The sequence below is a fragment of the Dasypus novemcinctus genome, chromosome 7, assembly GCF_030445035.2.
Source record: "Dasypus novemcinctus isolate mDasNov1 chromosome 7, mDasNov1.1.hap2, whole genome shotgun sequence".
NCBI classification, from domain to species: domain Eukaryota; kingdom Metazoa; phylum Chordata; class Mammalia; order Cingulata; family Dasypodidae; genus Dasypus; species Dasypus novemcinctus.
Window position 1 is genome coordinate 82,843,536 of NC_080679.1, and position 13,007 is coordinate 82,856,542.

The following is a 13,007-nucleotide window of genomic DNA, read 5'->3' on the forward strand; positions in this document are numbered from 1 at the left end:
GATTCTGATTTGATCCAAGATTTTGATATAATTGTGTCCTCAGAAGCTTTCATTATAGTAAATTTAATCAAAGTGATTAGAGTTGTTAGAAGGATATTGAGCAATTGAGTAGTCAGTTAAACCGTGTAAGTAAACAGTAATTACATTACCCTTTCATAGAGCTGCGACATAACCCTAAAACAGAAATATATGTTATATATATAGTTTTAAATTGGATTTGAGAGTCATATAATTTGACTACTAGCCCTGGGTCTGCCCCTAATAATTGCATCATTTTAGAATCATTACAAATTTTTTCAAGTCTTATTTTTAATAAATGTTTGCATATATAGCCTTTATGTTTTGGGAAAGACATGAATTGTACAGCTGCACTTTCCAGTACTGCTATTAACCATACTGAGTACTTGAAATGTGGCTGGTGTGACTGAGGGACTGAATTTTTAATTCTGCATAATTTATTTTTTAATTTAAAACTGATAGTTATTAGAAAACTTTCAAGTAGATCTGGAACAGTATGAGTTGTGAATTTGCTTTTTCACCAATAAATTTTATGAAATCTCAGTATAGATCAAGTGTTTATGAAGAAAATTTCACATCTGAATTGAGATATGCTGTAAGTATAAAATGCACACCAGATTTCAAAGACTTAATAAGGAGAAAAGAATGCAAAATATCTCAATTTTTATATCAATTACGTGTTGAAGTCATAATATTTATTATATCAGGCTAAATAAAATTTGTTATTCAAATTAATTTCACTGGTGCTCTTTATTTTTTTTAATTTGGTTCTTAGAAAATTTAAAATTATGTATGTGGCTTGCATTATTTTTTCTAATAGTGCTGCTATAGAGAAAAGGAATAAATTCTCTGACCTTGTGATCATCTCATCTTATTATAAGTAAGCACTTGATCACTAGATCAACACTGATCTATAATTTAGTTTTCATTTAATGCTTTTTATTCCCTCAGATAGAGAAGCTATTCTGGAATCAGACGCCAGAGTGAAGGAGCAACGTAAAGTAGCTGGACAGAAGGCTTTGTACCATGCTGGCTTATTTTTATGGCACATTGGTCGTCATGATAAGGCGAGAGAATATATTGACAGAATGATCAAAATGTCAAATGGTAGTAAAGAGGTAGCTAGTTTTCTTAATTTGAAATAGTAACTTATTTACTTATATTATTTATATGTTTATTAGTATCTGCTCTTCAGTTCTTTGTTATCACCCACTCTATTCTCATAAAATAGCAGCTGTATTTTAATATTTCATTCTATGTAAAATTGTGATTCTCTTATGCTGTGTATATTAACCCTTGAAAAGATCCATCTGTTCATCTGCCCATACCTCACTCCATGCTGCCCTCCTCTTCTCCCATGTCTTTCTTCCTTCTCTCTTTCCTTCCATTCCTCTCTCCTTATTTAACAGCTCTAGGTATAAAGGCACCATTATTCATACTATTAATACAAAGATAAGAAAGACAGGTTTTACTTTCATGAATGATTAATCTAGTAGTGGCATAGAGAACATAGCTAATAATGTGAGAAAAATTACAAATGGTTTGAGAGAGGTGTTTTTAAAGTGCTCAAGAGAATAATAGCTAACATTTATTGCTTGCTGACTTTGTGCTAGGTACTATTTTAAATACTTAAATGAAATGAAAGTTTGTCAAAGGAAATAGTACTTGAGCTAAAACCTGAAAGATAGACACAGTTTCAACAGGCAGTGATATGGAAAAGGAAAATAGATACCCCCAAAGTGAGAAAAGATAGATGGGAATGAGAAAAACAAGGAGATATTTCAGTTCCAGGTACAGTAAAAAACCTGACTTGACTGGTCATAGAGTACATAGATAAAGTTAGTGGGAGAAAAGCTTGGAGAGGTGGGTTGGAGCAAATTTAAGGATCTTGACTGCTAGATATAAAAGTTTGTATCTAATCTGATAATACTGAGAAACCTTTGAAGGTTTTTAATTATGAGAGTGATGCATTTAGAGTACATTGGTTTCAACAATGGTATGTAGAATAAACTGGTCTGGAGAGAAACTAGAATAGGGTAAAAAAAAAAAAGTAGTGCTTTCTGGCAGATTTCGAGATTGTACACTTCAATATTGTAGAGTGCTTATAAATTTGAGAATTAATTAATACCCATGGGACTTATCAACTGATGATAAGTAGTAGGGCAAAGGTAGTGAGGTGTTAGATATCAAGTATGTCTCTGAGGTATTAAGCCTGAATAGTACTGAGACCAGTTAACACAAAGAGAAAATACATTGGGTTGAAGAGCGAGGCTTGGAGGAAGGTGACATATTTGATGTAAGACATGTTATACTTCAGACACTGGCAAAACAGTGACATGGAGATAGTAAATGAACTTTTAGAAAAAGAGAAGAAAAATTTAGAAAAGGCATTGGGCTAGAAATGTAGGTTAGACTCATCTACACAAATACAGTAGTTGACACCATTCAATTAAGGACACTGATCTAGTGAATGGAATTAATATTTTTTTAGCATTCATATCTGTCTTTTCATGTGAAATATGGGAGATAAATATAATCTTAGCTAAAGGTTTATAAATTTTTTATTTCCGAGGCCATTTATCCTTTCATTTGAAACTCACTGGAGTGGTCACAGAGGTCAAGAGAATAATTGCCAGATTACCTTAATCTTTACTATATGTGAAAGTAAGACATCTGTTTTTCCATCTCAGTTTGTTTGGTCAGCTTGACCAAAAAGAGGTGGCAAAATTCTTTTGATATATTTACTTGCATGTTTAATAATTATTAATCCTATTTTCCTGGCTTAGTACTAGATAAGAACATTGATTTTAATATTAATGAAATATTTGACATTTATTTCTAATATTGAGCAAAGTAGTAATCTTTAAGGCTGAAGTTCATAATAAAATATAGTTTCCAAGACTATGCTGGCTGGCCAGGGTTCAAAAGCTGTTTTACTGCACAAAATTTTATTGTTTATAACCTTATTTGGTACCTTCTATTACTAGTTACAAAAAAATGTTACTAGGTTTGGCTCTTTCATCAGTACTTATTTCTTTCATTTACAAAAAATAGACCTAATAGTAGAATTTTCATTTTACAGGGACAGATTTTGAGAGCATGGCTTGATATTACAAGAGGAAAAGAACCTTATACTAAAAAAGCACTAAGGTATTTTGAAGAAGGATTGCAAGATGGTAATGATATTTTTGCTCTGCTGGGTAAGGTGAGTTGGACTTAATGTAAATAAGTCGTGTTTAAATTTATTCATAGTGTTTAAATTTATTCAACAAAACTAGTTCAAAAGATAATTTTCATGTTACTGTTGTCAGTTCTCAAGTCCATTTGTGTAGGACAATGAGTAATAACCAAAAAAAATGTATAAAAAAAAAAAAGAAATGTATTCCCTACAAAAGTTCCTGAGTCCTGGGTCAGTTTTATTTGTTTTTTCTTTTGTTGCTTCATTTATTCTTTCCTCAACAAAAATTTATTGTTTGTCACATCTGTGCAAGGCATCATTCTAGCTACTAGGTATACACCCTGAACAGAACAAAACCTGCTTTTGTGTGGAGCTTATATTCCTGTGGTAGAGACAAACAATAAGAAAAATAAATTATATAGTATATTAGAAAGAGATAAGTGCAGTGGAAAAATGAAGTAGGGAAAGAAGGAAAGCCAGTTTGTGACTTGCAATTTTAAATGAGGTGGTCAAAGACAGTGACTTATTGGAAGTAAGGAACAAAGATCTGTGGACATCTGTGGAAAAGCATTCCAGGTAGAGGAAATAGTGTAAATGCCTAAGGCATGTTCAGGGGATAGAAGAGAGGCCGGGAGGCTAATGGATAAGTGAGGACAAGAGTAAAAATGGAGATTGGAGGGAAAGAAGGCAGGCATGGACGTGTATGGGCACGGGGAAGTGAAGAAAGGCTGAGTGAGTTCTGTAAGGCCTTTAGCTTTTCCTTCCAGTGATACAGAAGCCACTGGAAAGTGTTGAGCAGAGAAGTAAAGTGATTTGACTTATATGGTGAAGGATGAGCCATTGACAGACTCATTAGAAATCACTGGTAGGTGGAAATATTTAATTCAGTTCTCTCTTCAATCCACATTGCTGCCTTCAGGAATGCCTACAATTTATTTTATTTTAATTTGGCAAAAAGTAAGAAAATTTATATAGGATAGAATAGATAAGCAATAATTGGGGGGATAAAGAGAAATAGAGGAGGGGAAGAGTGCCTTAGCTCTTGTTAATATTCCCACATTGCTTTTCTTGTTCAAGTCTGTTGATAGGATGGTGAGCTTATTCAGGGTTTTGATACAGGGCAACTAGTATTCAGACAAACTAGGCTCAATTTTTACCCAGTGGCACTGCTCTAGGAATTGGGCATTTGGCAAGTTTTGATTTTTTTTTTAAAGCTTTCTTTCCCTTCTTTTTCTCTATTCCTTAAGGAAAAGCTAGTTGTTAATCTTTTAGGGCAGGGCTATTTCAGGTGTTAATATAAGCAATTTGGGAAGGAATTCAATTTTTCCTCCAATAGTAAAGATTGACTTTAATTCTTTTTCTGATATAGCCCATTTCAATAGTGTATTCTTATTTATTTTTCAGTTAATTCAAAAATAAGGTTGCATCAAATTCATTTCAACCAGGGATTAGGAACCAAATACACAGCAAATTTTGTTAGTTTAATCTGCTACTCTGTGTTTATACAGGAAGTCACAAACTGAGCATATGGACACATGCATAAGGTCTTTGCAACATGGTTTAGCTAATTTGTCGTACCAACTGTCTAGGTAGAGTCTAACAGCAAATGCAATTTTTAAAAATTGCCAACATTAATTTCTTTCCTATTATCATCAACTGGTTAGAAACTTAAATGATAGCCATTTATTTTGACTTATTCGTGGCATCTTTGGGTGGTTTTCATATATTTCCTTTAATCTATGGAATTATAATCTACAATTGATTTCAGGAATATATTGCATTTCTGTCACAAATCCATTGAGACTAAATGCTCATTTTCACTGAGATATACTAGAACCAAATTTTTATTAAAGGAAATTTAGAGGTACATCTGAAAAATCTGATGTGATAAATGTGCTTCCTTATTTGTTTTTAAAACATTACCTATAGTATTTATAGCTTTATTTTCCTGATTATAAAAGTAACACATGGATATTAAAAAAAAAAGCATTTAGTGAGAAAATAAATATCATCACCTAGAGATAACCAGTTACAGTATTCTTTATTTCTTTTCAGTAAATATAGATCTATAAATCTACATAATCATTTTATTAAATACATATGCCGTAATTAAATTCTTTGTGGACATTTGATATTATTTTTATTATTTCTATTATAAATAGTTTTGCCATAAATATTTTCTGTATGCTTTTTTGTAGTCTTGTCCAATTATAACCTTAAGATAAATTCCTAGAAGTGAAATTGTTGAGGTAGAGGGAGTTGTTTCTTTGTTCATTAAAGTCATACCTTCTTTGATCTGGAAGTAATTTTTTTTTTTCCTTTTCTTTTTTTTTTTTTTAATTTTTTTTTAATTTTTTATTGACTTTGTAATAATATTACATTAAAAATATATATATGAGGTCCCATTCAACCCCACCCCCCCACCCCACCTCTCCCCCCTCCCCCCAGCAACACTCGTTCCCATCATCATGACACATCCATTGCATTTGGTAAGTACATCTTTGGGCACCTCTGCACCTCATGGTCAATGGTCCACATCATGGCCCATACTCTCCTCCATTCCATCCAGTGGGCCCTGGGAGGATTTACAATGTCCGATGATTGCCCCTGAAGCACCATCCAGGGCAGCTCCATGTCCCAAAGACGCCTTCACCTCTCATCTCTTCCTGCCTTTCCCCATACCCATCAGCCACCATGTCCACTTTTCCCAATCCAATGCCACCTCTTCTATGTGGATATTGGATTGGTTGTGTCCATTGCACCTGTATGTCAAGAGGAGGCTCAGATGGAAGTAATTTTAAAAATAGATTAAAAAGTCCTTTAATGTCAGCTGCTACTTGCAAATGCCCTGGAAATAATTTATTCTAAAAGGGTAAGAGTAGAAAATTTTTTTGTTGTGTGGTATTTCTAAAATCATATTTAAAAAATTTTTATCCTATATTGATATTTCTCAGTTACTTAAATGCAGATCTTAAAATGAAATTGTTTATGCAATATATTTTTACTGTTGTGTGATGTTTTAAACTTTTGTCTTTCTTATAAAATTGACAACTATTCCTTATAAAAAACTGGTAAGACAAGAATATAGAAGATAATAAACTATATGCTTATTTGGGATAACAGTTGTGAGAACCTTTGTGTGTATGACCACAGTTTTGATGTCACTTTCTTTTCCCTTTCACCAGGCACATTGCCTTGAGATTCGTCAAAATTATTCAGGTGCTTTGGAGACTGTGAACCAGATAATTGTGAACTTTCCAAGCTTTCTTCCTGCATTTGTAAAGAAAATGAAATTACAACTAGCCTTGCAGGATTGGGACCAGACAGTTGAAACAGCACAAAGGTTAAGTAAAAAAAGAAAAAAGATGACAAACATCTTTTAATCTGGTTATAGTTTTGAGAAGAAACATCTGTATCTTTTATTATCTTAATTTTTTAAATTTTTTCAAAACAATACAGAATTGAGGAAAAACTTAACATTGCATTGCTTTTTTAAAAAAATGATTGAATTTATTTAATTATCTGAGTACTACTTGTAAATCATACACTCTTTTAGGCAAGACACTCATTAAGCTTATATGGAAGTGAGAGGAACCATATCATAAATAGAAAAAAAAAGTAAATTATATAATATGTTAGAAAATCACAAGTGCTGTGGAGGAAAGATACGCAGAAAAATAAAATAGTGAGTGTACAGGGTTTGGTTTTATGGGATGGTCAGGGAAGGCCTCACTTAGTAGATGGCATTTGAGTAAAAAGCCGTGCGGATATCTGAGAGAAGACTGCAGGACGAAGGAAAAACAAGGGCAAAGACCTCGAGCAGGAATATGTGTCATATGTTCAAGGAGTACTGGGGAGGAGGTAAGGGTGAGATGATTAAGCAGTGAGGTCAGAGAGGAAGGATGGGAGGGAGAGAGAGTGACAGGTCTTGAAAGATTTTGTCAGCCTTTATATGGATTTTGGTTTTTCTTCTCAAGTGGGACATCATTGCAGGGTCTTGGAGATAGAAATGACATGATTCAACTTAAAAGAATCACCATGCTGGGTTGAGAACAGGCTAAGGGGAAGACAGCAAGGACAGAAGCAAGGAAACCGTTTTGGACACCGTTGAAATAATCTAAATGAGAAGTGGCGGTAGGGAAGACAGTGGTTGTGGCAGAAGTGTGAAGTGGTTGGAATCTGGATATGTTTTGGCCAGGAGATGATGGGTTTGGGATAATTCCAAGGCTTTTGGCTTAACAGCTAGAATAACAGCAGTGATGACAATGATGTTGATGATAAACTGTTGTAGTGCTAAGAACAATAATAGCACTTTTTATCCTGATGACAACCCTAAGAATGAATTCAAATAACCTAAATACTGAATTTACAGGAGTCAGTTTTACAAGTGGTAACAACTAGCTCTTAAAATCAGGATGTCACAGTAGAACTTCTCATGCAACACTGGACAGTAATCTTTCAAGATAAAGATGAAGCATAAATTGCGTAGAACGTCAGCTTTACTTCAGTATCGATTAAGATTTATAGTTTTAGAATCTTCAGAGTAAATGATTTGCAAACATTCCCTGTTTCTAATCCATGTCAGACAAAATATAAGTGACTGCCTTGGGGCTTATTTAACCTCTTGGCAACGCCTTTGAAAACAATTTTCTATCGTTCCTGTTAAGGTTCTCCAATAACAACTGTTAATTTTTGGTTTATATGTGTATAAAAGAAAAAAATGAGTTTCTTCCCCTTCCCCTTCCCCTTCCAGCATCTCAAGATAATATTTTTTTAACATTTTTATTATGGAGACTTTCAAACATACATAAAAGTAGACAGAATAGCATCACAAAGCCCTTTTCTCCTGCTCCCCACTACCATCACCATATGGTCAATCTCATTCACTTTCTCCCTTAAATTTATTTTGATGCAAATTCAAAACACTGTATCATTTCATTTGTAAATACAGCAGTATGTATTACAAAAAATTAGATTTTTGGGAAGCGGACTTGGCCCAGTGGTTAGGGCGTCCGTCTACCACATGGGAGGTCCGCGGTTCAAACCCTGGGCCTCCTTGACCCGTGTGGAGCTGGCCCATGCGCAGTGCTGATGCACGCAAGGAGTGCCGTACCACGCAGGGGTGTTTCCCGCATAGGGGAGCCCCACATGCAAGGAGTGCACCCCATAAGGAGAGCCGCCCAGCGTGAAAGAAAGTGCAGCCTGCCTAAGAATGGTGCTGCTCACATGGAGAGCTGACACAACAAGATGACGCAATAAAAAGAAACACAGATTCCCATGCCGCTGACAACAGAAAGCGGACAGAAAGAAGACACAGCAAAAAAACACAGAGAACTGACAACCAGGGTGGGGGGAGGGGAGGGGAGAAGGGGAGAGAAATAAAGTAAATAAATAAATCTTAAAAAAAAATAATAGAGTAATTTTTTTAAAAAATAGATTTTTAAAAATATAACAACAATGTAATTATTACATCTAAAACATTAAAAATAGTTTCGAATATCCAATCAAATTTTAATTGATATGTCTTTTAAGTCTATAGGTTCCTATTTATCTTTCTCTCATTTCTTTCTCTCCCTCTACCACTCTTTCTTTGTGTTGTGTTTTCAGTTAATGAAACCAGTATTTTTGTCCTATAGCTTTTCCATGATCTGGATTTTGCTGATTGTCCACCATGGTGTAGTTAAACATGTAGCTCTTTCTTGTGAGTTGGCAACTGGAGCTAGAGGCTTAATTAAATTCACACTCTTTTTTTTTTTAGCAATTTTTAAGTGGTGATGTATTCTTCCATCAAGAGTTTCATACATACATAATACCTTCTTGTCTCTCTTTCTGTGGTGTTAGCACCCATCCATGTTTCATGCCCAAATATTTGGTTCATGAGTGATTACAATGTGGCTATATTTGAATTTATCCATCTTTCTTCATTTCTTAATTGGAACACTTCTATAAAAAAGATCTTCTCATCTTGTAGTTTGTTACCTAGAGGAAGAGTTCATTTTAAAAAAGTAGAATAGGGGAGCAGACGTGGTTCAAGGAGTTGAGCACCCACCTCCCACACGGGAGATCCCCAGTTCAGTGCCTTCTGAAAAAACAAAAACAATAAGCAAAACAAATGATAAAGCCAATTCAGGGAAGCCAATGTGGTTCAGTGGTGAGTGCTGGTTTCCCACATACAACATCCCAGGTTCAATCCCCAACTCTTGGTACCTAAAAGAAAAGAAAGAAAGAAAGAAGTAAAAGGATAAATGCTTGAGTACTTTTTTTTTCCAAGTTTCAAAAGAAATTTCCCTAGCATCCTCCAGTGTAGATCAATTGACTAGTAGTTTGGCTTTGTTTGTCTGCTTGTTTACATGACATGGACTTAAATTTAAGTATTTCAAGCCATTTTAGTTATTATAATTCTTCAAATAGCCTCGTCTTTGGCCATTAGACGCCTCTTAAAGTCACCTCTTAAGTCTTTTTAATATGATCCTAGGATTCTTTAAAAGTTTCCTTGTCGAACTTCCTGGAAGATGGTGGACTAGAAAGACACAGAACTCTTTTCTTCCAGAAAAATACCTAGAGGACAGGCAGAAATGGCCTGGAAAAAAATTCTTCTAGGGTGTAGGACACCAGGGGAAGGCTGGACACCACCCAGAAAAGAGAGGGAGAAAGGAAAAGAATTGAAACCCAAAACTCCTCCCTCACCAAGGCCCTAGGAAGTGATCTACAACTACTGGGTCCTGGGCCCAGATTTGAACAATGAACAGGAATAATGCTAAAGCTCAGATCAGGTTGAACTAAGACTCAAAGAACAGCAGTAACACAGCCTCCCGCCACTAAATCCCTGCAAAAGAAATAAAAGTTGAGCATCTGAGTAAACTCACCATCCTAATCAGATGCCTAAATAATAGCATACTGAAAAAATGGAAGAAATGACCCAAGAAAAGGAATATATCAAAGCCCCAGAAGAGATGCGGGCTTTGGAACAACTAATCAACAAGATGCACATGAATTTCCAAAATCAAATTAATGACTTGAAAGACAATATGGCTAAAGAGATAAATAGTATCAAGAAGATATTGAACATGCACAAGAGTTTGAAAACCTGAATAGAAGAATAACAGAGCTTGTGAGAATGAGAGACACGACAGAGATCAAAAATACATTATAGACAAACAACAACAGAATTTAAATAAGAAAGAATAAGTGATGCTGAAGACAGAACAGCTAAAATTGAAGGAAAAAGAGATTAAAAAATTGAGCAGAGGTTTGGAGCTGAAAAATTACACAAAATGCAGCAAAGTATGTGTCATGGGAGTTCCAGAAGGAGAAGAGAAGGAAAAATGGGCAGAAAAAGTATTTGAGGAAATAATGGCTGAAAATTTCCAAAGCCCGGGAAAGAACTTGAAAAATATGATGAATGACAGACATACACAGAATGTTGCACCCAAACTCAGTGGATTATGCATTCCTCTCAAGTGCTCATAGATCTTTCCTCAGGGTAGACCACATGTTAGGTACAATGCAAGTCCAAAAAATATATAAAGATTGAAATTATACAAAGCACCTTCTCAGATCGTAGTGGAATAAAATGAAATCAAAATTGAAAAGAGGTAAATTCACAAATATATGTAGGCTCAAAAACACACTAATAATTAGTTCATCAATGAAAAAATTGTAAGTGATATTAGTAAATATATTGAGACGAATGAAAATTTTTGAGAAAAAACTTACCAAAACTTAGATATAGTGAAGGCAGTCCTGAGGAAAATTTATAGCCCTAAACACCTGTATTAAAAAAGAAGAGCTAAAATCAAAGATCTAACTGAACACTGGAGAAACTAAAAACAAAACAAAACAAAAAAAACCAGCAAACTATTCCCAAAGCAAAGCAAAAGGAAAGAAATAAAAATTAGAGCAGAAATAAATGAAATTGTAAACAAAAACACAATAGAGAAAATCAATAAAACCAAAACCTGGTTCTTTGAGAAGATCAGTAAGATTGACAAACCCCTAGCTAGACTAACAAAAAAACAAGAGAAGATGCAAATAAATAAAATCAGAGTTGAAAGGGGTGAGGTTATGACTGACCCTAGAAAAACGAAAAGGTTCATAAAAGGATATCATGAGAAACTGTATGCCGTCAAACTAGACATCCTAGTTGAAATGGACAAATTCCTACAAATGCACAAATAACCTACAAGAACTTAGCAAACCAATCACATATAAAGAAATTAAATGTGTCATCAAAAATCTCCCAATGAAGAAAAGTTCAGGACCAGATGGCTTCACATGCATTTCAGTAAAATTGACATCAGTCCTATTTAAACTTTCCAAAAAGTTGAAGAGGAAGGAAAATTAATCCAGCGTGTTTTATGAAGCCAACATCACCCTAATGCCAAAACCACATAAAGATACTACAAGAAAGGAAAATTGCAGACCAATCTTTCTAATGAACATAGCTGCAAAAATTCTGAACAAAATACTTGCAAATCAAATCCAACAGCATATCAAAAGACTTTTACATCACAGCCAAGTGGGATTTATTCCTGGTGTGCAAGGCTGGTTCAGCATAAGAAAATATAGTAACATAATATACCACATTAACAAATTGAAGGAAAATAAAAACATATGATCATCTTGATCGGTGCAGAAAAAGGCATTCTACAAAATCAAGCATGCTTTCTTGATAAAAACACTTAGAAAGATAGGAATAGAAGGAAAATTCCTCAATGCGAAAAAAACAAATGAAAAACCCAGAGACAACCTCATACTCTGGGGAAAATTGAAAGTTTTCCCTCTAAGATCAGGAACAAGACAGGGATGCCCACGGTCACCATTGTTATTCAATATTGTGCTATAAGTTCTAGCTAGAGCATTTAGACAAGGAAAAAAATAAAGGCATCCAAATAGGAAAAGAGAAAGTAAAACTCTCGCTATTTGTGGATGACATTATCTTGTATTTAGAAAATTCTGAAATATCTACAACAAAGTTACTTGAGCTAATAAAGGAGTTCAACGAAGTGGCAGGATACAAGATCAACCCTCAAAAATCAGTAATGGTTCTGTACATGAGTATTGAAAAATATGAGCAAGATTTAAGGGGAAAAATTCCATCTATAATAGCAACAAAAATTAAGTTACCTTGGAATCAATTTAACCAAAGAAGTATGGGCCCTATATGCAGAAAACTACAGAACAATACTAAAAGAAATCAATAAAGACCTAAACAAATGGAAAGATATCCCATGTTTTGGATTAAAGACTAAACATCAGGAAGATGTCAGTCCTGCCCAAACTGATTTATACCTTCAATTCAGTACCAATCAAAATTCCAACAGCCTACTTTACAGAAATAGAAAAGGCAGTTACCAAAATCATTTGAAAGAAAAGCTGCACCAGAATAGCCAAAACAATAAGAGTGATGTGGGAGGAATTTCACTGCCTGACCTTGAAACATATTACAAAACTACAGTGGTCAAAACAGCATGGTATTGACATAAAGATAGGTGCATCAATCCATGGAATAGAATTGAGAGTCTAGAAGTAAACCCTACCTCAATGCCAACTGGTTTTCAGCAAACCTACCAAAACCATGTTATTGAGACAAAACAGTCTCTTCAACATATGGTGCTGGGAGAACTGGATATCCAAAACCGAAAGAATGAAAGAGGGCCCCTATCTCACTTCTTGTACAAGAATCAATTAAAAATGGTTGAAAGACCTAAATATAAAGCCAGGACCATAAAACTACTAGAAGAAAATGTAGGGAAATACCTTAAAGACTTTGTGGTAGGTCGTGGTTTCTTGGACCTTACACCCAAAGCAC

General features: G+C 34.6%; 1 protein-coding gene across 3 annotated transcripts in view; it reads left to right on the top strand.

Moving 5' to 3' along the window:
• Nucleotides 1–13,007, top strand: part of TTC21B (tetratricopeptide repeat domain 21B) — a 97,508-nt gene that overhangs the window by 22,441 nt on the left and 62,060 nt on the right. For all 3 annotated transcript variants that reach the window (XM_071216334.1, XM_058300708.2, XM_071216333.1), the window contains 3 exons: nucleotides 970–1,136; nucleotides 3,101–3,223; nucleotides 6,382–6,539. In XM_071216334.1, the coding sequence (XP_071072435.1) occupies nucleotides 1,107–1,136; nucleotides 3,101–3,223; nucleotides 6,382–6,539 (311 nt within the window). In that variant the 5' untranslated portion in view covers nucleotides 970–1,106. The remainder of the gene's footprint in view (nucleotides 1–969; nucleotides 1,137–3,100; nucleotides 3,224–6,381; nucleotides 6,540–13,007) is intronic.